We start from the raw sequence: 25,957 nt of genomic DNA, 5'->3' as shown, positions 1-25,957 counted from the left end.
TAAAAGTTGTAATTACCAGGAATGTTCATTGTTTAGCATACAAAATCCCGTTTTCATCTGCAAAAAATTTTTATGAAATTATAACACTTTTTAAAAATTCATTTATTTTTACTTTTCCTTTTTTGAGGGGGCAGGTACTGAAACTAGGGGTGCTTTATAACTGAGCTTCATCCTAGCCCTTTTTTATTATATTTTTTAAATTTTGAGCCAGGATCTCATTAAGTTGCTTAGGGCTTTGCTAAATTGTTGAGACTGGCCTCAAACTCGTGAATTTCATGCTTCAGAATTCCAGATTGTTGGGATTACAGGCTTGTGCCACCACACCCAGCCAAAATATGTTTATTTTCAGTTGACAAACATATTTATTTATTGTATACAAAGTGTAACAGTATTAATTTATTTTAAATTAATAGGAAATTTGGTAATATCTTTGACTCCAGTATATAGAGTAATATATATATTTAGTTGGTTATCATTCAGGTAATCATTTCATATTTAGATTTATTTATTATCCTTAAAGGCACGGTAGAATCTTTAAAGCATGTACTTAGTATCATATTATATTACTTTATATGTTAAATATTTGATTTCTGGCTTTTAATTTATTAAAATAAAGGTTTTTGTCCTTTTAAAGATATCTTGAAATCAGTTATCTAGCAATCTTAAAATCAATTGTCTAGCACTTGTTCTTGGGGCAGAGGATGTAACTCAGTGCTAAAGTGCTGGCCTAGCATACAGTAGTCCCTGGGTACTATCCCCAGAACCTCAAAAAAAAAAAAAAAAATCTAGCACTGTTTTCTAATCTCCTTTGGGTCTTTTAAAAATCTGGTAAATCAGATGTGGTGGTACACACCAGCATCGGAAGCTGAAACTGGAGAATGCCTGCGCAACATAGAAAGAGCCTATCTCCAACAAACAAGCAAAAAATAACCTGATAAGAATATAGATTTGGGGCTGGGGTTGTGGCTCAGCAGTAGAGCACTTGCCTAGCATGTGTGGGACCCTGGGGTTGATCCTCAGCAACACATATAAATAAATAAAATAAAGGTATGTGTCCAACTACAACTAAAAACTAAATATTTTTAAAAAAGAAGAAGAATTGCTCTGGGGGTGGTGGCACATGCCTATAATCCTATTGACTCAGGAGTTGGAGGCAGGAGGATCATGAGTTTAAAGCTAGCCTTAGGAATTAAGGCATGCTGACCCTAAAGAATGTAGTGAGACCCTGTCTCAAAATTAATAAAAAAAGCCTGAAAATTTGGCTCAGTGGTTATATATAAATTTCATCCATAAAAGTTGACATACCAGTACATTTTGCAGATAATTTTAGAGAGTTTTCAGACACATTGTAACTTACTCTTCTACCCCATGTTTAGAGTAACTATTGTGTGATAATACAGTTTATTATATTTATATTTACATATATTTATCTTTTCTGTTAGGCTTACCTCATTTTTCTTCTGGTCTTTTCCGCTGCTGGGGAAGGGATACTTTTATTGCACTTAAAGGTTTACTGCTGGTTACTGGACGATATTTAGAAGCCAGGTAAGAGATCATCTAAAAAGTTGCAATGTAAGTTTATGTCTTAATGTTTTCTATGTGTTCTTCAAACCTTTCTTCTGATCCATCTAATCTCAACATTTGAGAGGTATGTTTTCCATAAATTTTTCAATGGTATTTTTATAAATGTTCATTGAAAAATATAAGAAAAATTTAAAGGAGGGAAAACTCTTTGAATTTACCAAGTTCTACTCATTCATATTATAGGTTAGGTTATGTTCAGAATTTGTAAGTTTATTTTTATAAGATAAAATTTTTGATCATTTTATGTCTTTTATAATGAAATTACTGCTGGCTTGTTGAGTCTTACAGAAAAAAAAAAAAGATAGCAGCTTTCCTTCTGTTTGTTGCAAGCTTGTAAGCTCCAGTTTCCAGATTCAAATGATCTTTTCTTATGTCACACAATAATATAAATGAATTTATTTGAGGTTGAAAAGAAAGTTCTGCAGCAGTGTGATTCAGAATGTTCCACAAACCAGTACTAACACCATCATCTGAGAACTTGTTAGAAATGCCTATTCTTTGTGCCTATGGCAGACCCCCTGAATCTTAACCTGGGGATGGAGAGGGCAAGGTTGGTAGGAGAAACTGTATTGACATCATCTAGGTAGCAATCACCAACTGGAAGTCTGGTTAGGAAATGCGAAATGGAACAACTATTTTGACTATCTGTACCACAGGGGTGGTTTTCCTTCCTCCCTTTGTAGAGGTATTCATGGATCCGAAATTTTTTTATTCAGTTTTCATGTGTATGACATTTATCTGGATGGTCAAGATTGCTAGAACTCTCATCTTTTATTAATTGGGAATGTCATGTGCATATGGACCCTTTTGTATTTTAGAAAACAAAACTTTCCTATTGTACTATTACTGGACAAACATTAAACTGAAACATAGAATTAATAAAATTTCTGAATGTTTTGGTTAAAGAGACTAGATGTTTTTAAATAACTTTTTCCAAGATCATACAGGTTGGCAAAGCTAGGATTTAGACCTCAGCCATATTATTTCTTAATTTTATGATCTTTCCAGAACACAACTCCATCTTACAAATGAGATACACCAAATCTTACATCTCATTTGGTGCATGATAGTAGAATACTATTTTTAAATTTTAAATACCAATTTTTAAAATTGAGTGGTTTTTTTAAAGTCAGCTTCTAGCCATCGGTTTTCTTATATATTTGCTTTGCTTTTGGTATGTTATAAAATAAAAGTTTGTGCCTAATAATTACTTGGATTTTGAAATACTATGGGTTTCAAAAGTAGAATCTAGAGCTATAAGGAACTTTAAAATCACCCAGCCCAATCCCTGACTACACAGATGAAAAAACTGTTCCAAAGAGGGAAAGTCACAAATTGTTAGAGAAAAAGCCAGGGCTGCAACCAAAATCTCTTACTTTCAATTCAGTGCTTGTTTATCATATTATGATCGCTTTCTAAAAATATATACAAAAAGAAATAAGGACAAGTGAGAAAATACTTCCATGACACAGTCACCAAAAGTGAACATGTTTGTCTTCAGTTTTTAATAGTATGTTTTCATTTCAAATGATCCATTCAATTCTGTTGTTTAGGAATATTATTTTAGCGTTTGCTGGTACCCTGAGGCATGGTCTCATTCCTAATCTCCTCGGTGAAGGAACTTATGCCAGATACAATTGCCGGGATGCTGTGTGGTGGTGGCTCCAGTGTATTCAGGATTACTGTAAAATGGTTCCAAATGGTGTAGACATTCTCAAGTGCCCAGTTTCCAGAATGTATCCAACAGATGATTCTGCTCCTTTGCCTGCTGGCACACTGGTAAAGAGAATTTATTAAAACATTTTTCTTGAAATATGACTTATTTCCTAATACACAGTGAACATAAAACTGCTCCTTGCCTAAAGAGCTTGTAACTTGGTAGAAGAGATGATGTGTCCACATAAACATGGTCATTGCAAAGATGGACAAGTAGTACTATGCAGTCTCATACAAGGGAGAGAGGAGTAGTAGGTGGGACTCAGGGAGGAGGACTTATAAAGTAGCTAAAATTTCACCTAAACAGACTCTTAAAATGTGAGTAGGATTATAGGAGAGTTTGTGGGAGAGTATGGGAAGACTTGAAAGATGAAAGGAACAGTGAAGCATATTGAGTTGAAGCACAGTTTAGGACATACTGCTCAGCCTAGTTTCAATTTCTGTGTAAAACACCTGAGAGTAGTGAGAGAATATGGAAAGGGTGAATCAGGTGTAGAGGGCTTTGTCAACCAATCCAGGTAGTTCAGAGTCTATCTTATGAACGATGTTGAACTGATAAACATTTTTGAGTGTTTTTCCCCAATAGGGAATGTACAATAATACTACGTTTTTGTCACTTCTGATCTGCTTTTGTTATCATGTGTTCAGTATAAGACTTCAGGGGTGGTGAAAACTGCTTCAGGGCTAGCATGTTTGTGTCCCCATGATGTTTATATTTATCACAAAATACTCAAAAAACATATGTCAAAAAATAATTCTTTATCTATGTTCCATTGTCCTACCTGGGTTAATGTTATCAAGTAGGTATTTATTTTAGATCTATTTATTTTCTCAAAATTTGGTAAAAGTTGCACAGTATTTTTATGTGCTTCATACATTTTATAACTATATCAAGAAGTTTTATATGATAGATTCAGATTTATATACAGGTTTTTTAAAAATTAAAGTATAAAGTATAATCAAATATACAAGGACTCTAAATTTCATTTTTAGTTTATATGCTCCACCTTATTTTTTAAAAATACAATTATATATCTCCCTATATGTCATCCTAAGTATTACTTTATTATTAATATGGACAAAGAAAATTATCTGTGGACTCTTTACATTCACTGGGATATTTTCTGAAGTCATCATAGATTCCCATGTTTGAGAGTACCACTTTTGCACATAATTTAATCACTATTACCTATGTGTGCAGAGGAGTAAGAATATTTAGGTGATAAATGACAAGCTAAACTTATTATTGTTTATTGTTCTGATAGAAACTATTCAAGCTCATCATTTCACCTATCTGCAAAATTACAAATTATTTTGTCACAGGCCTGAATAGTTAGAACTACTAATGTTAAATATTCATATGACAGATTGTATTATTTTGTGTAGTGGGAGCTGCTGCTTTTCCCTGGGCCTACTCCAATCCTTATTTCTCCCTCCAAAGAAAAGTATGTGTTTTCATATTACTTAAGTTGTGGGATTTAGGAGACGATAAGTATGTAGTTTCTAATAGAGGTCACATCCATTCTGTCTCAAACAGGATCAGCCATTGTTTGAAGTAATACAGGAAGCCATGCAAAGACACATGCAAGGCATACAGTTCCGAGAAAGGAATGCTGGACCACAGATAGATCGAAACATGAAGGACGAAGGTATGGAATTTTAACTCCATAGTGAATATTCACTGATGCAGAGAAATTAAACCTTGTAATCATTCTCTCACTTTGCAGTAATGGGTGAAAAACCTTAGGATGTAACAATGAGAAAGATAACACTGTTTCTGATCTCACCTAGTTTTTAGTTTCTAGAGGAAATATGAAATTTCATATCATTCCAGTCAGCCAATATTAACAGTAATATTGATGGTTACAATTTATAATGATAACATCAATATTTTTTTAAAGAGAGAGAGAATTTTTTAATATTTATTTTTTAGTTTTTGGTGGACATAACATCTTTATTTTTATTTTTATGTGGTGCTGAGGATCGAACCCAGCGCCCCGTGCATGCCAGGCGAGCGTGCCTTCGCTTGAGCCACATCCTCAGCCCCAATGATATCAATATTAATTGCCATGAATTGAGTCATTATCTGGTAGGCATTGTGCTAACTACTTAACCTATGTTGTTCCAATTTAATACTCCCAAGAACATTTGGAACAAGTTATTTTGTTTTCACTTTTACTAAATGAGAAAACTGAAGTGTAGCCTGCCCAGAACCACAGAGCTACTAAGTGGCAAAGTACGATTTTTTCCCTGGTCTCTCTCTTTGGCTTAGGCTCCTATAAAACAGTTTGTACAAAAAGGATATATGTATATCAAGTTAAAATTGATAAACTTTTAACTTCTTCTTCCTTATTTTATAGTATACAATCATTACTAGCCAATGCAAGGCTGATTGTTTCATTTTATCCCCATTTCTCTTAGAGAATCATTCTAATGCATTTATTGTATATTATTTTTATAAAACATGTGTTATTTTATTTATATGTCATTTTAATATTTTGTTAGTGCATTATAGTTATATATAATTTGGGTTCATTTTGAGATTGTCATACAACCATTTGTTCCACTTCAGTCCCTAGTACTTCTTCTTTTCTTCCCCTATTCCCTCCACCTATGTTCACGCCGCCATATTCCCTTTCCTCTACTCTGTTTTTTTTAATTTATTTATATAGTTTTAATTGGTGATTTATAGATGTACATAAAGGTGAAAATCATAATTTGGTCAATTGCATTCTACTGTTCCTCTCCCATCCTGTCTCCCTCCCCCTCTGCTCCACTGATCTCCCTTCAATTTTCATGAGATCTGTACCCTTTTCTTTTTTTCCTTGTTTCTGGCTTCTGCATATGAAAGAAAACAGTGTACCCTTTACTTTCTGGATCTGTCTTATTTCACTTAGATGCTGTTCTCCAGTTCTTTCCATCTAATAGCAAATGCCATGTGTATCAATTTTTTAACTTTATAGTTTAGAGAGAATTTGAGATTCATAAAAGTTTGCAAAAAAGTGATACATGGAGAACCATGAACCATTCTCCCAGTTTCCCTCAGCTTTTCCCAATGGGGATGTCTTATATAACTGAAGTATCTTTAGGAAATTGACATTAGTGTGATACTGTTAACTAGCCTATTAACTGTTAACTAAACCTGATTTGGTTTCTAGTTTTTACATTTTCTCATCTGTGTGTCTGTGTGTTTGTGCATGTATAACTTCGTGTAACCACTACCACAATCAAGATACAGAACTAATCCATCACCACAAAAGTCTTTGTGTCTGTTCACCTTTATAGTTAACACCTACCCACTCTACTGCCACACTTGAACTGTAACAACTGCTAATCAGTTCTCTCTATATATGATGTTATTATGTTGGGAATGTTATGTAAATTGAATTATACTGCATATAACCTTTTGAGTGGTTTTATTCATTAATCATAATGCCCCTGAGATCCATCTAAGCGGTTGCATGCATTGGTAGTTTATTCCTTTTTGTTGCTGAATAGTATTCCCTCTTAAGGATGTCACAATTTATTTAACCATTCATCCACTGAAGGACATTTAGGTACTTCCATTTTTTTACTAATACAACTAATATTAATATTTCATATGTAGATTTTTACATGACACATATGTTTCATTTCTCAGGGAATGCCCAAGGATATGAATCAGTCATATAATGAGTGCCTGTTTTATTTTATAAGAAATTGCCAAACAATGTTCCAGAATAGTACCATTCTGGTTGATTTTCATCTACACTGAATCACCATTTGTTGTTATGGAGTTTTGTTTTGTTTTCAAAGAAGTGCTAATGGTTGTGTAGACTGCTATACAATATTTGCATTTCTCTAATGTTAAACATCTTTTCATGTACTTATTTGCCATTGATCTTCCCTAACTATGTCTTTTGCTTATTTTCTAATTGGATTACAGGTTTTTTGACTGTTAAGCATTTTAAAAATATTGTTTTAAAATTTTTATTATAAAATGTCCCAGTTTAGTTATTTGTAAGTGTGCAGTTCAGTGGCTTTAACTACATTCACATTGTTGTGTAGCCATCATTACTATCCATCTCCAGAACTTTTTTGTTATCCCAAACAGAAACTACCCAGTAAACAACAAGTACTCATTCCCCAGCTCCTAAAAATTGCTATACTACTTTCTGTGTCTATGTATTTAACTATTTGAATGTATTTGTCCAGTGTCTGTTGCTATAACAAAATACCTGAGGCAGGCCACTTTATAAAGAAAAAGATTTGTTTAGCTCAAAGGTTTGGAGGCTGAAAGTATAAGCTGAAGCATCCCTGTTGAGTTTGGCCTCTGGTGAGGACCCTCTTGGTTATATCACATCATGTCAGATAATTTCATAGTGGGAGAGATTATGTGTGGGGGAGATCTCATGACAAGAAAGAAAGGCAGAGATTTAGGGGTCACGATCATTCTTATTCTTTGGAACCTAACCCCTTCTGAAAGGCGTCGTTGATCTTTTCCAATGGTAATGTCTCCAGTGACTCAACCACCTTCATCAGGCCACACCTCTTACAGCTTCCAGAACATCTAAATCATAGTCTGTGTACCTCATATAATTGAAATAATAATATATTTGCCCTTTGTTTCTGGCTTATTTCATTGAGCATAATTTTTTACGGTTCAACCATGTTGTATATGTATCAGAATTCCAAAATTTCTAAAATGAAATTTTCCATCTAACATTTTTCAAAACTAGAAATTACAACCAAAATAAGCTGGAAGAAAAAAAAACCCCTCTTAAAACTTACAGAGATTCTCTTCCAGACTGTTTCCATGATTTTCATTAGAGAATCTCAATGGGATAGAGGGTCTTTATATGCCAAACAGAAATAAAGGACTTACCCTGGCTGTTCCCCTTGTTGGTAAGTATTCTCTCCACATCCGTGGCTTCTTAATGAAGCAGGCCTACATTCTCAAACCTGAAAGGTTGCCAGTCGTTCTGTAGGCATCTGTCTTCTGGCACCACACCGCTATGTGCCAAGTCTACAGCTGAGTTCCAAGAAGGCCATACATTTTTGAATTGCAAATCTGTGCTAAGTATATAAGACAATGACTGACAGGAAAAAAATGTTTTTTAATTACGAACTCAATCCATGTGGTTTATTTATCAGTGGAAGAAGTTAGAAATTAATTCCCTTCTCTCCCTCCCCCCAAAAAACCCCAGCAAATAGCAAACAAATTTCCTTGGAAATCATAGTCACATGTAGAGTGCACCCTAGAAAAGAGAAGGGGCAAAACAGTTGCCACCCACTTTCATGAGTTTCATCAAATCCTGGATCTATTCAAGGGTGAAGAGAAAAGGCAACTTTCAAAAAGGCTGTGAGGGAAAATCTGTTCCAAGCCTCTCTCTTTATTTAGTACGGGATCTTCATGTTCACATGGCATTCTTCCTGTAGTTCACATCATCTTCCCTTTGGGTATGTCTGTGCCCAAATCTCCTCTTATAAAGATACCAGTCAGATTGGATTAGGGTCCACCCTAATGACCATTGTAACTTGATTACCTTTGTGAAGTTCATTTTCTAAATAAAGTCACATTCAGATACACTGGAGGCCAGGATTACAATTTTTAAATTTGTGGGGAGGGATCCATTCAAACAAAACCAAAAATGTTTAGTTTTGAGAAGTATTTATATACTACTGATGGCATTCCTTTTTTATTTTATTTTTTTATTTATATATGACAGTGGAATGCACTACAATTCTTATTAAACATATAGAGCACAATTTTTCATATCTCTGGTTGTATACTAAGTATATTCACACCAATTTGTGATGGCATTCCTCTTTTAAAATAATTTACAGTCAGGCATGGTGACGCATGCCTATAATCCCATGGCTTGAGAGACTAAAGCAGGAGGATTGCCAGTTGAAAGCCAGCCTCAGCAAATTAGTAAGGTCCTAAGTAACTTAGTGAGACCCTTTCTCCAAAAAAAAAAAAAAAGAAAGAAAATTTACAAATGTATTTCTTGAGATATAAAATATTCTTCCCATGCTCCCGCTCCCTATCCCTCTCTAGATAGGGCAGAGGGTTGGAAGGGAAGGGAGGGCACATAGGTTATTAATGATGGTGGAACGTGATGATCATTATTATACAAAGTACATGTATGAAGATATGAATTGGTGTGAATATACTGTGTATACAACCAGAGATATAAAAAATTGTGCTGTATATATGTAATAAGAATTGTAATGCATTCGGCTGTCATATATAAATAAAAAAGAGATATAAAATATTTATGTTTTTATTAATTTAATCTGATCCTAGGTATCTACCCTATGAAATAATTTAAAACACACAAAAAAGTCATATTATATGATGATATTGATCATACCATCATTTATAATTATATAAAAGGAAGAAACAGCCTTTACAATTAACATAAAATATTTACATTGACCAGAATGAAAAAATTACAAAATTATATCTATGACACACAAATGTGAAATCTAGTAAATAAAAAAATTTGGATATAAGCCATTTATAAAAAATATTACTGTATAAAAATATTAGAAGGAAATATATGTCTTTTGATTTTAAATTATGATTATGGGTTTATAATTTATTATTTTAAAATATAATATTACATTTAAAATATATTAATATGTTAATATAATGGCACCATTTTTAATATAACATAATGAACCTTTGAGTTTCTAGGTAACTCACTAAACTCATTGGCAAATATTGTATGTTCAAAATTGCATTTTATATATTAATTTAAAATCATTAATTTATTATTTCTAGCAGTAACATTCAAATACTAACCCTGCTAACCCAAGTTAGCTGCTAACAATCAGTTTTTTAATCCTTCTTTTATCCTTCAGTAAATCAATAGAAATAGATTTTATATTTAAAGAACATATTTTGTGATATCTTTGAATTAATTTCATTTTTCATTTCAACTTACAGATAGTGGTATAAATTCTACCTCAAACTTAGTACTCAAATTAAGCAGATATTAACATTTGGTTATATTTTCTTCAGATCTTTCTGTTTTTGTTTGAAAAGAAATAAACCATATCAGGTATATCCAAAGCTTCATTTCTTCTTTTCTTCCTTTCCTCTCTAGAATTAATGACTATCTTATAATCAGGGTTCACTATTTCCATGTATATTTTTAATGCTTTAGACTTTTGTGTGTATTCAAGTATATGCAAATTACATGTGATCTATGTTGTGTTGTATATATTCAGTGTACTATAACATATACACTGTGTAAATATTTGATGTATTTTAAAATTATACACAAATACGTGTATAATTTCATGAGTTTCATATAGACCAGATAGACACGAATAGTTGTATACATTAGTATTATCTGTTTTAAGCTTTTATAGAAAAAGTTTTTATTATACATCTCCTTTTATGACTTGTTTACTCAATTATTTTGTCTTTAGTATTTTTGTTCACATAAATCTTCTTCTTTAATTTTATATGATATAGAGTGTTTCCCCATATATAAACAGCACTTAATCATTCCTCTACTGAGTGGCTTATTTTTTTGCTGATAAAAACAATGTAATGATGAATATTCTTATAAGCATCTCCATGTACACAGAAGTAAGGATTTCTCTAGAGTATATTTAGAAAGAAATATAATTACTGTTCAATTTTACGTCTCTAATTTTTAAGATAGTACCAAGTTGATCTTCAGAATAGTTGTCCTGGTTTATTATATTCCTATAAATTGTATAAATATTTTAAATAAAATATTAATTTTCATTTGCTATATATAATATGTACCGGTTATAGAACATTTGTTTTATACATGTTTTGGGTTTTTTAGGTTTTAATATAACTGCAGGGGTTGATGACAAAACAGGATTTATTTATGGAGGAAATCGCTTAAATTGTGGCACATGGATGGATAAAATGGGAGAAAGTGACAGAGCTAGAAACAGAGGAATCCCAGCCACTCCAAGGTAGTGTTTATTTTAAAGTGCTTTTGTAATTATGCCCTTTTTTAAAAAAAATATTTTTAAATATATATATTTTAGTTGTAGGTGGATACAATAACTTTTTTTTAAATTTTTATGTCATGCAGAGGATCGAACCCAGCACCTCAGGCATGCTAGGGGATCGCTCTACCACTTGAGCTACAACCCCAGCCCCTAATTATGCCCTTTTAATTTACCATTTTAGTTTTTAAAAACACATACTTGTAGAATCTTTTACTCTATTAATGATGTATTCTTCATAGTAAATCAATAAAAATCTGCCTCTCTTCCTCTCTTCTATTTTCTGACTCATCCTTTCTTTCTCTTTGTCATGCAGATATGTTCCTTTTGATACATGTTATATAACAAAGCTCTCTGTTCTTTTTTTTTTTTTTTTTTTAGAAATTATCAAGGTTTTAGCCTCTGCAAGTACTTCAAAATCAAGTCTTATGATCTATTATCCCAATGGTTAATATTTCATTGTGCATATCTTTTGTAAATATGAGCAACCATCAGTTGTTCTGTCTTTTATGAAGTCTTTTCACTTCATAAAAAGGGAATCTTTTTTCTTCCTAATTCTTTAAAATTTTGTCCCAGAATTTGTCACTTTTCTTTTTTTATTTCAGAAGCTATCAACAAATAGCTTCTTGTACTATATTAAGCTGAGAAGCTCTTTTCTTCAAATTTTATTTTCAGTCAGAATTATCCAAAAAATAATTTTTAAATAGTTGCTACTGGACTGAGGGTTGTAGCTTCCAGGTAGAACACTTTTTGGGTGAGGCCTGGTTTCAGTCCCCAGCAAAATTATATATTCCTTATAAAGTTAGGATTTCTTAGTAGATAGTTGCTTTTATAATGAAATGCTTATACTATTTATCAGAATTGTTTATCAAATACCTTCTTAAAATAGTGCCTAAACAAATCCTACTTAGAGATTAAAATTTATTTTTAATTTTAGAGATGGGTCTGCTGTGGAAATTGTGGGCTTATGTAAATCTGCCATTCGTTGGTTGCTGGAATTATCCAAAAAAAATATTTTTCCTTATCATGAACTTAGAGTAAAAAGACATGGTAAGCTGTTCCTTTTATTTACAAAGAAACTTCTAATACTGTCTGTATTTTTAACTATGTACTCATCATTTGATGCAGTTAGCTAATATTAGAAAACCATAAATTTCAAGAAGAAAGAAAAATTATTAATCTACTCTATGGAAATTGTAGCAAATCTAGTTACCAACCATATTTTTGATAGCAGTTTAAACTGAGGTAAGAAAAACAACATAGTTACTGCCTTATTGTGCTTATCTTTTATCTTAGTGTGACTGTGAACAGGTTCTATTTTCATGTACAATTTTGAAATCTTTACATCTTTTTTGAGAAAATTCTGTCCCATTGAAATATTATTTGAGCCACATAAATAATTTAAAAGCACAATTTGAGTCTAATGTATGAAAGATGATATATCATGAACTATGTAATGCGATAAATAATCAATAAAAAAAAAAAAGAAAATACATGACTTATATATAGAAAAAAAAAAGAATTGTAATGCATTCTGCTGTCATTAAAATATTTTTAAAAAAAAAAATTTCTAATTCATTTGTTAAAAGTAAAAAGAAATGGATGAAATTCATTATGTTTCATTTAAGATAATGTTTGTGAAATATTATTCAATATGTAGTCAATATAAAATTATTCCTGAGCTATTTTATATTTTGGGAAGTACTAAGTTTTTGAAATACAGTAAATGTTTTATATCACATCTCAATTTAGGCTAGCTACGTTTTCAAAAAGTAGACAATTTATTTTTCCCTAGTAGATAAAAAGTAATAAGTGTACTAAATATGACTTTTTGGCTCTTATTAGAGGTTTGAATTGCTTTCAATGTCTGAAACTGCCATGTCTTTTCATCATTTTCCAGGGAAAGTTGTAACAGTCTCATATGAAGAATGGAACAGAAAAATACAAGACAACTTTGAAAAACTGTTTCATGTTTCAGAAGATCCTTCTGATTCTAATGAGAAGCATCCAAATCTAGTTCACAAACGTGGCATATACAAAGACAGTTATGGAGCTTCAAGTCCTTGGTGTGACTACCAGCTCAGGCCTAATTTTACCATAGCAATGGTCGTGGTAAGTGAAGTGTTTGTTACTGTCCAAAGTGTAATAGAATTTACTTAATTTATTTTTTATTTTTTATTTTTTACTGTTTTCATTGAACTGCAGAAAAGGATATTGCTTACTAGTTTTATATAGTCTTGTATAATTAAAAAGGTCTGCTTATCACCTTTAACATTTACCAATCAGTATCAAAAAATAGAAAACAATGGAAGATGATCAATGAAGTGTTTTCTTGATGTATTTTTTACATCCTGAATACATTTAGAAAATGATATTTGTGCAAGACACTGTGCTTGGATTTTGCTGTTTATGCCAAATCCAGCCGCTTCAATGAGCCCCTCACCCACCCACTTGTCCTGAAAGCTAAAGATGTCTGTATTTCCAGTCATCTGTGCCACAACCAGTGCCTCAGCATGCTAGATGGGAAGTTCTGGAGTAGTGAATTACCAGGAATAGCTTAATTAATAAATTATGTATAGCCAAGGATTCTAGAGTCTCTCCTTTTTAAATTCTGCTTAAACTATGAGGGCAATAAAATAGTGGTTTGTTTTTGTCCATGTCTGCCTACCTGTTTCCATTTTGTCAAAAACATAACTAAACATGGTATTATAAATTACAGTAGAATGAAAAACACACAGGCACACAGAACAGCTTTGGTTCAATGTGCATTTGAGTTTATTAATCATTAACATTAACTGTAGGTCAACCACCAAAATTAATGCAGATCCTCCTCTCCTTCTTCTGTGTATCACAAGTAACTTTACACTGTTCTACATTTTATTATGATCCTAGAAGCAGAAAGTGGGTTCAGATATACCTTAAAGGAAACTCTTGTAAATATTATAAAGAATCAATTACATGAGTTGAAGTGAGTTCTATATTCCTAATAACTATGGCAACTTCCTATTGATCTAGTACATTTTTGAAGAATACCCACACATTTTCCTAACTTCTAAGGCCTAGAACAATGCTTCCAAGTTAGTCTCATGGAAATAAATCTGGTTAGGCATCTACTCTTAAATTCTGCCCACACTGTATTTTTAAATATATTCATTCTTTTTCAAGATGATGATTTGTATATGTAGGTGGAAAGTAATTCTTCTGTGATGTGAAAAAGTTGTATGTTTGTTTTTGACATTCATTAGGCCCCTGAGTTGTTTACTACAGAAAAAGCATGGAGAGCATTGGAGATCGCAGAAAAAAAATTACTTGGTCCCCTTGGCATGAAAACTTTAGATCCAGAGTAAGTTGGAATCTAATATTAAGAATGTTGTTAGTATTATATTTAATCCAAATAATATTAACACCAGCTATTAATTTTTCTCATTGATAACATCTCCAAAATTTCATTCAGACTGAGTTTTTAAAAGCATCATCTGTACTTTCATTAAGCATCAATATTCAGAATGCCTCTGTCTTATTTTGTATTCAATAATCAATTAGAGTTTTAGTTTTTAAACTAATGCCATGAATATTTTCTGATGTGCATTTTTCTTATCATAAAGGTGGTAAATGATTATTATAAACATTAGAAGTTACAGATATATAAAGAAAAACATGAAATTACTTTAAACCCCTTTATCTAGAAGTAAGCACCATTATCATCTGATCTATCTGTGCATTTTTGTACAATTTGGACCATATGGGCATATACCTGAGAGAATTTATGCAAAACATTACATGGGATCAATCCCCAGCACCACAAAAAGAAAAAAAAAATCATTCCCTTGCTTCCTTTCTTCACCTCAATTCTATTCCTGAAAGGTGGTCATTATTTTTTATATTGTTTCTACTAATAGCTATTTCTACATTTCTAAAAAAAGTATATGCTGCTGTTTTATGATATTTTAATTATTAGCTATTATTCACATATAGTGATGACAGGTGAGGATTTAATTCTGTTCTCAATATTAGTCTTCTCCATCCTTTCTTTGTAATTATACTACTCTTTTTACTTATATCCATAAATGATTTCATTTTTATTTTACAGTTGTGGGTTTATGCAATCATGTGTTTCTTGTCATTTCCAACTTTGTTTTTTTTCCTTGAGTTTCTAATAACCCTGCTCTTTTTCCTTTATGATTTTTTAAAAACTTGATAGTTGTTATCAACTTGCTTTCTGTATGAATTGATGACAGAACTTCACCTTTGTAGAATTTTCCTATTTTACTATGTACTCATTTCCATCACGAAATGCAAAATTTTATATGTTTTTTCTTAACTACATTCTAAGACTCTCATATTTTCAGAGTAGTTAAGAAGCACTGATCAAAACTAAAACACAAAGTTTATTTTTGTGGCCACATCTATCTTACTTAAAAAAACCTTTGTATTTAAATTAAATCAAGTATACATAGCCCTTGTATTATCTGTTGCAATAATTTTGTAATATTGTTTGCTGCATAAATATGTTATAAATTCTACATACTATCAGAATGTATGTTGAATTGCTATTTGTAGTCTGATGATATGCCAAATATGATTTTAAAATAACTTCATGGAGAAGTTTCAAAAACAACCTTTATAATCTATAACCAGTAAAACCTTATCTATAATACTTAGTAATTCAATTTATTATATGGCCATTTCAATTATTATTCATATATTAGAGACGTTTTGAAATACTTGACTTTAAACCAATGGTTAGTGTCAAGCTAACTGCTGGAAGGCAAGATACCTGAATATTTAATATTTTTTATATTAGTCAGTATTTGTTAATCATTTCTGAACACATCGCTAAAGTCCTCTGGACTCATTATATTCTTATTTAAGGTTAAATTATGTTTTAATGCTGAGCTTATTCTATGAATTGGAAGATAACATGATTATTTCTCTTAACATTGCTATTGAAATGTTTTCAATGCTTTCTATCATATCTGAGCTTCTTTTATTTAACTAAAGTTCCAATCATTTTGCAGTGATATGGTTTACTGTGGAATATACGACAATGCCTTAGACAATGACAGCTTCAGTGTTGCTAGAGGTTTCAATTATCACCAAGGACCTGTAAGAATTTCATTTTTCTCTGAGTTTTCAGTTATTTTTCAAATAGTTTTAGATATTCACAGTTCTTTTTCTTTCCTTTACTTTTAAATTATCTTTTTTCAGGAATGGCTATGGCCTGTTGGATATTTTCTTCGTGCAAAGTTATATTTTTCCAAATTGATGGGTCCGGAGTATAGTGCAAAGACAATATTTTTGGTTAAAAACGTTCTTTCTCGACATTATGTTCATCTTGAGAGGTAAGTTGTCATGGGCATGTAATGTCTGTAACTGGTGTGTCCTCAGTTCATTAGATATTAGGTAAGCTAGGTTTCCTTGGGATTCATTTCTCTGTGCTCTAGGTATCACAATTAAGCTTGAAACCTTTCTTCTTTAACATGGGAGAGTCCATCGTGGAAATTTTACCTTCCCTTCATTACTTTAGGTAGTAAGTTACTTAAAGCTAAGGATTTGATATTGTATGATTTGAACATATGGAATAGTCTTTGATTTTCAAAATTTAGCTTGTATTTTTAGAATGTGGTTAGCAAAGAATAAATACAAAAAACAAAAATATTTGAATCAGGCCTTTTGAACTAGTTTATATATATATATATATATATATATAACAATTTTCAAAAATGTTCCAATTATAGTTAAAATATTGGAATTGGCCTTTTGACTGTTATTTCAAAAACAGTTTCTCACCTCCTCTGTCCTAATTATTAGCAGATTAACAGTGTCAGAGTTACATATTTTTCTAAAATGGTACAAATTTCATCAAGTCTATCTTAATTTCTCAAATTCTAGATTATGCCTTCATTTTATTGCTCAGACTAATTATCCATAATTGGTATAAATTGTATCCCCTCTCTTTCTAGAACATAAGGGACTTCAAACTATCATGGCAAATATTTCATGAAAATTGGTTTTCATTAGCTTAAATATACTCACAGAAAGCCCAACTCTGTCATTGCCCTGTACTGTTTCTGGGGGTTTTGCATTTATTTTCTCTTTGTTCCCTTTTATCTGTTAAAAGTAAGACTATCTGGCATGCATGGGGTCATTCTACTTTTACCTGTTATCTCATCACTTCAGACCTGTTATGAGACCTTGTTCCAGTAATTAATTATCTTCTCTTGGTATTCCACTGTATCTTTTCTACTGAAGCTACAGAGATATCTGTCAGCCCATTCTAAAACAAAATCCCTTCATATAGTTATTAACTCAAACCTCGTCCTGTCTCTCTTACCAGCCCATGTCCCCTTCGGGAGTAACCTCTTTTTTCTTTCTCCATTTTGACCACCCACTTAGTCTATTACCACCTTCATCTGGCTTTCGCCCTCACCACTCTGGCAGAGCCACTCAACAAGATCTCTCCTCCTTTCCAGACCCTGTGACTTCCTTTAAGTTCTCTACTTTGAGCTGGCTATTGCTTTCCTTTTTTCTGAAAAATCTTATGGTACCAACAGTATTAGGTTTCCCTTGTTTACAGGGTGGAACTAATGGTAATAACAACAAATGATATTCATTGATCACTTAACCATGTTGTAGGCATTATTCTAAATATATGTATGTAAAATGACTCATTTAATGCAAACAACTATGTCAAATTGCTACTATTACCATCATCATCATCTCTACCACCACCACATATTACTGTTGTTATCCACTTGTCCACTTACTGTGTGACCATGAGGAAGTTGTTTAACTTCTCTAAAGCTTGGTTTTCTCATCTGTATAGAGTGAGATGGGATCTTTGGAGGTTGGATTGTTTCAAGGACTGGTATATTAACATATGTTACATAGACAAGATAATAAGACAGATATGAGCTATCATTAATTATCTTCATTTTATAAACAAAGTTAAGAAGGTGAAGTAACTTGGACAAAGTCAAAGAGCAAGTAATCTACTTTAGGTTTTACTAAGATCCAGGCAGTCAGATCCTCCAGGCTGTGCTCTTAACTGCACTATTAACTCTGTTTACACTTTCTCTGGCTTTTATTTCCAGCACCTAAATATGCTCATTCTCTAAAAATCCAAGGGATTTTGTTTGTTTGATTATTTCTTGTTAGTGTTTTTGCTTTGCGATACTGATTTCTGAACTCAGGGCCACACACATGTCTGGCAAGCACTCTACCAGTGAACTACATCCCCTGCCCAGGCAGGCTTTGAACTTGTGATTTTCCTACAATAGCATCCTAAGTAGCTTGGGATACAGATGTGTACCCTGGTTGCCTCTTGTCCTTTCTAATACAGGTGTTTAGTACATTTCCCCTTAAGTATCAGTTTATCATATTCCACAAATTCTGATATGTTGTATACTTATTTTCATTTATTGAAGTACTTCCTTTTCTTAAAATTTTTTATTTGTTCTTTTTAGTTTTACTTAACAGTAGAATGTATTTTGACGTATTATACATACATGGATTATAACTTCCCATTCTTATAGTTGTGTATGATGTTGAGTTACACTGGTTGTGTATGCATATATGAACATAGAAAAGGAATGTCTTCTGTCTTTCCACCCTCCTTGCCTTGCCTTCATTCCCCTTTGTCTAATCCAATGACTTTCTATTCCCCCACCCCTTATTGTGTGTTAGCTTATCAGAGAGAACATTCGGCCTTTGATTTTTTGGGATTCATTTATTTCACTTAGCATGATAAGTCTCTAGCTCAATCCATTTACCTGGAAAATGCCATAATTTCATTCTTCTTTGTGGTGAGTAATATTCCATGTGTGTATATACACCACCTTTTCTTTATCTGTTCATCTGTTGAAGGGCACCTGGGTTAGTTCCATAGCTTCACTATTGTGAATTGAGCTGCTGTAAACATTGAGGTGGCTATATCACTGTAGTATGCTGTTTTTCAGATCCTTTGGGTATATACAGAGGAGTAGGATAACTGGGTCCAATCATGGTTTTATTCTAAGTTTGGTTGAAGTACTTTCTGTTTTCTCCTTTGATTTCATCTTTCACTCATAGGTTACTTAGAAATTTATTATTTAGTTTTCAAATGTTCATGAATTTTCCAGAGCTATTTCTATTATTGTTTTTAAAATTGAGTCTATTGTAGTCAAGGAATGTACTCTGTGTGACTCAAATCCTTATAAACGTATAATAGTTATGATTCAGAATTTTCTGTCTAGGTAATTCATCTGTTTTCAGTTGCAAAGAATATATATTCTGGGGTTGGGGATGTGGCTCAAGCGGTAGCGCGCTCACCTGGCATGTGTGTGGCCCGGGTTCGATCCTCAGCACCACAAACAAACAAAGATGTTGTGTCTGCTGAAAACTAAAAAAATAAATATTAAAAAAATTCTCTCTCTCTTGAAAAGAAAAGAATATATATTCTTCAATACTTAGGTGGCGTGTTCTAGATGTAAATTGGTTCAAGTTGGTTGATGTTCAAATTCCTTAAGGGATTTCCATCTCCTTGTTCTATGAATTGCTTACAAAGGAATATTGCAATCTCCTGCTGTACTTGTTTCTGTGTGCTGTTGTATATGTTTTTGCTCCAGGTGTTTTGAAACACTATTATTAAGTATATAAACATTTATGAAATCACCTTCCTTATCACTGATGCTTCTCTGCTCCAAGGTCTACTTTCTTTAATATTAATATAGCACTCCAGATTTCTTTTATTTGTTACCAACATATATTTTTCCATCCTTATATTTTCAAACTATCTGTGCCTTCTCTGGCTCTGACATCCCCTGAACAGATGTCCTGAGACATAAATGCCCTTCACATATTGTCTTACACTCCACACTAGGCAACCTCTACATGAAAGTGCCTTCCTTACATCACTTGAATTCAGATTACTCTCAACCACCGCCACCCCACCTGTTGTGACCTCCTACCTTATACCTCTTGAGTGCTGACATCTTGCTTTGAAGTACTTGTAATCTATCTTAGTCAGCTTTCTCTCTGTTGTGACCAAAAAGACCTGACAAGAACAGCAGAGAGGAGGAAAAGTTTATTTGCGGGCTCACTGTTTCAGAGGTCTTAGTCCATAGACAGCTGGCTCTATTCCTTGGGGCTCAACTCCATTCCTTAGGGTTTGAGGTGAGGCTGAATATCAGGGCAAAAGGGTGTGGTGGAGAAAACAGTTCAAGACATCACAGCAGGAAGCAGAGAAAGAGCTCTACTCCTCAAGGACAAAATATGTATCCCAAAGTCACATTCCCACTGACCTACCTCCTCCAGGTACACCCTCCCTGCCTACAGTTACCATTTAGTCCCTGTAGATTAATTCACTGTTTGGGTTAAGGCTGTCATAACCCAACCATTTCACCTCTGAATCTTACATTTTCTCACATGAGCTTTTGGAGAACACCTAATCTAAACCATAACACTATCCTTTCCTTCTTTTCTCCTCCTCTCTCTTATTGTAGATACCCCCTTTGTTCTGCCTGCCTAATGAATTTAGGGATGAATTTTTCAGGAAAGGAGACTTCTTTATACTAGTGTGGGTATGTTCCATGTACTAGTGTCCACATTTAATTGTGAGCAGCATAGTTTATAATCTTATAATTTTAATAATTTTATAACCTCATTTTGTTCCATAATATCAGTAGGACTTTGTTATGGCCAGGGCTGCCATAACAAAGCACCACAAACTGAGTGACTTCACAGAAGCTGTTAAACAACAGGATATTGTCTCAATTTCTGCAGCCAATAATCTGAAATCAAGGCATGGGGAGGGCCATTCTCTCTCTGAAGGCATTAGGGCTGTGACAGCAAACCTTCAGTCTTCACTGGACATTCCTTTTGTATGCATGTTGGTGTCCAAATTTCTCCTGTAAAAGGATGCCAGTCATATTGGATTAGGGCCCACCTTACCCCAATATAACCTCATCTTAACTAATCATATCTGCTAATAACTAATGATGAATGTGGGGAATATAGTTCAACCACTTACAGATTACCCAACTATCCAACTTCAGAGATTTGGCATTTCGCTCTGAAGTAACTTTAATACTTGTAGACATTTAAATAATTTTTCTATATTTTACATTTCTGTTTGATAGATTTTTTAAGGAATATAATACCAGGCTAGGGTCATAGCTCAGTGGTAGAGTGCTTGTCTAGCACATGTGAGGCACTGGGTTCATTCCTAAGCACTACATAAATATAAATAAAGGTATATGTTCATGTACATATACCTTTATTAAAAAATGTATATAATACCTAGCTTCTTTGATAATACCTATCAAAAATAACTCATATTCATCTTATGGAATTATTTTCCTATTTTAATTATGAAATATTTCTTATGTACAGAAGAATATTTGTAACACAGCTGAGTTCCAATGAAAAATAAGGAAATTAATATATTCTCACAACCCCACTTAAGAAAGAAACATTATGGGCTGGGGTTGTGGATTAGCTGGAAATTGCTCACTTAGCATGTGCGAGGCCCTGGGTTCAATTCTTAGCACCACATAAAAAAACAAATAGATGTTGTCTATCTGCAACTAAAAAAAAAATATTACAAATTTCTGTATTTTTATTTTTTTGAAATTTGCTTCATATTTAAGGATGTATTTTGAAACTAAGAATAAATTAGATACAATAATAGTTCTGTGTTCTAGAACACATTTTTTAAGCTTTATTAATGCCTCTTAATTCTGTATTAGTAAGGAGTAATTCTAGCTCATGTATCATAGGGTGACGGTGAGCATTAAATGAGGTAATGTATATAAATTACTAAATATTATAACATAAGTGTATACTATATAAATTTGTTATTTAGTAAAATGAAAATGGTCAGTTTTTCTCAGTGACAATTCCTAGTGTTTATTATTTTATTTAGTTTTACAGTTATATCAAGATCACACATGGGGATGTACCTCAAAAGTAGAGTGCTTGCCTAGCATGTATGAGGCCATGGAGTCAATTCCCAGCACCACACACACACAAATCACACATACTATCTACATAATTACAACTTGAGTCTTATAATTTATTCTAAAATAATGAAATTACGCCTCAAAGAATATGCCTATATTGCCTGGAATGGTGAGAGTTTACTATATTTCTAATAGATCAAAGGATCCTTTGTATTGGAAAGTTATAAATCCCAAGGATGGAATAGGAAAAAGGACATCTTTAGGATATTCTGGTTTATTTTGTTACAAGTGATTGTTTCTGTACTAAAAGGCAAAAAACATGAAGTATTAACTATGTTGTTAAAATGTGTTAGGTTATGTCTCATAAAAAATCCTTTATGTTTTTCAGATCCCCTTGGAAAGGACTTCCAGAACTGACCAATGAGAATGGCCAGTATTGTCCTTTCAGCTGTGAGACACAAGCCTGGTCAATTGCTGTTATTCTTGAAACACTTTATGATTTATAGTTTGTTCAGATATATTTAATAAATATACAACTCCATTATGCAATGCAAGATCATAATGCAAATGCCTATGTATACAAATTCAAGTTTTTAAAAAAATCTTTCATATATATTGCTGCCCAATTAGGTAAGATTATAAAAGCATTGATTTATCTTTTTCTTTTTAATGTATGAAGATAGCTTTCAGTTTGAATAAGAGAAAAATATGATTACTAACAGAATTTTCTTTTGAGTTCATTAAGTATTCCTTGAAATCCAGAGTTAGGAAAAGAAAACTTATATAATCTTAATTTTCTACAAAAGTGAAAATGGAAAAGTATCTTTAAATTGTGGTATATATTCAGGAACAATACATACTGAACAGGCTGTGGATAATTAACATTCTCACCATGTGCTATGACTTTCTTTTTTTTGGTACTGGGGATTGAACTCAAGGGGCACTCAACCACTGAGCCAGCCCTATGTTTTGTATTTTATTTAGAGAGGGTTTCCTGGAGTTGCTTAGCACCTCTCTTTTGCTGAAGCTGGCTTTGAACTTGCAATCCTCCTGCCTCAGCATCCCGAGCTGCTGGGATTACAGGCGTGCACAACTGCACCCAGCCTATGACTGCCTTCTTAATACCTTATTCAATATATATTTCAGAAGTGCTTCATGAATGTAGAATTATCAACATTTCTACCATATATGTTCATAAATGAAGCACAGACGTTCAAACTGTGATAATATTTTTTCACTGTTGTATCAATATGTTTTCAAATGTTCTGAATGTCAATAGTTTATTAAAGACAACTTACTGTGCTAATGATGCATAGACTGGGAAGAAAGCAGAGCATTAAGAAATTGATTTCATTAAAAACAGTTTTGTAAAATTAGCCTCAAGTTCCAGTTTCCTGTTATATGAGATGACTTACATTTTCAAAATAGAAATTGTTGGACATATTTATGAGAACTTTCAAGAAGAAAAGAATATTATATTAATTTTTAAAACTTGATAGCTCTCTCTAGTTTCTGTGCAAAAGTCTATTGACAGAGCATAATAAATACTGGTTTCTGTTAATGAAAGCCTACATTGACAAGTTCAGTATTCAGAACAATCTATTTTTTTTTTTTTTTTTTGGTACTGGGGAATCAAACCCAGGACCTCATACATACTAGGCAAGCACACTACCACTGAGCCACATTCCCAGGCTGACAACAATCTTAATATAATAAAAGTATAGATACAAATTCAGTAGTTATCTTGAATCCAATAAAATAATTTGAAACATTTTGTTTTAAGATACCTTAAACTTGAAAATAACATAAAAGTGAAAAGGTTTTTAACATTTATAAGAATTTACATTTTTGAGTAGTACTTATTTTCTAGATAGAATTTTTTTTACTATTTTTTTCTCAAAAGTAAATTAATTATATCATTATACTTTTGTTTGGGAGAAAGTAGTTGTAAAAATCCTTTCATTACTATTTAATATTATTCAGGGATATGTATTTTTATATATAAAATATTGATACAGTAGAACTTTTCTCAAGAGATCATATACCTAACAACCTAAGAAATGAAAATAAGGATAGGCATTCAAGGCACAACTTCTAGTACCAAAATCTATAAATGCATCAAATGTCAAATGCCCATGCTGAAAGGCTCATGCAGTTTACTGCAGGATTACCTACCCACCCTTCTGCAAAGCTGACCCTGCTTTAGAAATAGTTTTCACTAGCTTAGTTTTCTGGTACCTAACCTAGAGCAGATTAAGTCCTACAAATTCAAGGAAGCTTGTGATAGTTATCTGACCACTATTTATAAACAAGAATTTCCAGATTTTCCTTTTTTTCTTTATTCCCTCCCTCACTCAGTATATAACCTCCTCTAAACTTTGGAGATAAATGGAATGACCTTAGCCAGGCCTAGAAACCCATACCTGTTATCCCAGCAACTCAGGAGTCTGAGGCAGGAGGATCACAAGTTCAAGTCCAGCCTAGACAACTTAGTGAGACCCTGTCTCAAAAAATGAAAAGGACTAGAGATGTAGCTTAGTGATAGAGCACCACTGGGTTCAATCCCCAGTATTGGGGGCAGGGGAGAATGACCTTCCTTGAGGAAACTATTAGTTCATCCAAGGTTTATGCAGCTATGCTGCTCTACCCTAACAATACAGGAAATAAGAAAGGTAACAGAAAACCTGCATATGTAACTAAAGCAAGAACTGACAGCTGACAGTTACATGTGACTAAACAAACAAATAAATAACAAGTTGATGGTTTTTAAAAAAATAGATATGCTAGTTTATCTACTGCAGGGGAAATACCCATCTTGGTAAATCTTTCGGATATTGCATTCTTAATTAGGAGTATTAATGAAAGAACATTGTCATATTATGCATGGTCTGCTTTAAAGTTTAAAAAAGCATGTTGTGAGCTAGGGATGTAGCTCACTAGTAGAGTGCTTGCTTAGAATTTGCAAGGCCCCTTGGTTAGATCCCCTGCATATCTCTCTCTCTCTCTCTCTCTCTCTCTCTCTCACACACACACACACACACACACACATTGGGGAAAAGACAAAGAAGAAGAAGAAGGCATGTTCTGCATTATTCCATCCATGGTAGTTAAAGTAACACTTTTAGACTTTAGAAGGATAAATGCCATTTGACTGAAGGACATTTATGTAGAATGCTTCATTCCTGTGCAACACTGGATAAGCTGTTATTATATTACATTTTGACAATGGTCTGATCCTTGTGTTTCATTAATCCAAATCAATCTGAACCCTTCAAAATGAGAATGAAACTTGCCACTTTTACCAGTGTGCTGTGATATTTTAGTAACTTTTCAAAGGTAATTAAGGAAACATGAAACTTATCATATGTATCAATATTGTAATATGAATTGTAATCCATTCTGATATTAGTCTTATGCTGCTGTATCTAGTGAGCAAATGTCATTTATATCTCTGTGTGCCAAGAAAATAAAATGTTTTCTAAAGGACTGTGTTTTGATTTCATTACATCATTTTCCAATTAACTTGACATTTATTAAGTACTTACTTATTTGGGTGCTTACCTTTTTGATAGGATGTGTGGGGACAGAGAAAGAAGAATTTTAAGACATTTGATAATTTAATTAGTCATGTCAAAATTTGGAGCAAATTAAACTCTTGATGTATAAATAGATCTATTAGCAACTATGCACTCCTCTTGTATGTCTTCAATACCATGAACTTTTTATTTTCCTTT

At 32.7% G+C, this 25,957-nt stretch overlaps 1 protein-coding gene across 5 annotated transcripts in view; it reads left to right on the top strand.

The window, feature by feature from the left end:
• The window catches only part of AGL (amylo-alpha-1,6-glucosidase and 4-alpha-glucanotransferase), a 117,155-nt gene extending 91,446 nt beyond the window's left edge, over window positions 1–25,709 (top strand). For all 5 annotated transcript variants that reach the window (XM_081306144.1, XM_081306142.1, XM_081306141.1 and 2 more), the window contains 10 exons: window positions 1,443–1,545; window positions 3,138–3,363; window positions 4,838–4,949; window positions 11,112–11,247; window positions 12,221–12,333; window positions 13,184–13,395; window positions 14,529–14,626; window positions 16,302–16,389; window positions 16,492–16,625; window positions 22,612–25,709. In XM_081306144.1, coding sequence (XP_081162270.1) covers window positions 1,443–1,545; window positions 3,138–3,363; window positions 4,838–4,949; window positions 11,112–11,247; window positions 12,221–12,333; window positions 13,184–13,395; window positions 14,529–14,626; window positions 16,302–16,389; window positions 16,492–16,625; window positions 22,612–22,729 — 1,340 coding nt within the window. In that variant the 3' untranslated portion in view covers window positions 22,730–25,709. The remainder of the gene's footprint in view (window positions 1–1,442; window positions 1,546–3,137; window positions 3,364–4,837; window positions 4,950–11,111; window positions 11,248–12,220; window positions 12,334–13,183; window positions 13,396–14,528; window positions 14,627–16,301; window positions 16,390–16,491; window positions 16,626–22,611) is intronic.
• The last annotated feature ends 248 nt before the right edge of the window (window positions 25,710–25,957 follow it).

This window comes from Spermophilus citellus, assembly GCF_964194105.1.
Source record: "Spermophilus citellus genome assembly, chromosome: 9".
Classification (NCBI taxonomy): domain Eukaryota; kingdom Metazoa; phylum Chordata; class Mammalia; order Rodentia; family Sciuridae; genus Spermophilus; species Spermophilus citellus.
Note: the sequence above shows the minus strand (reverse complement) of the source record. Positions and strands in the feature narration are given on the sequence as shown.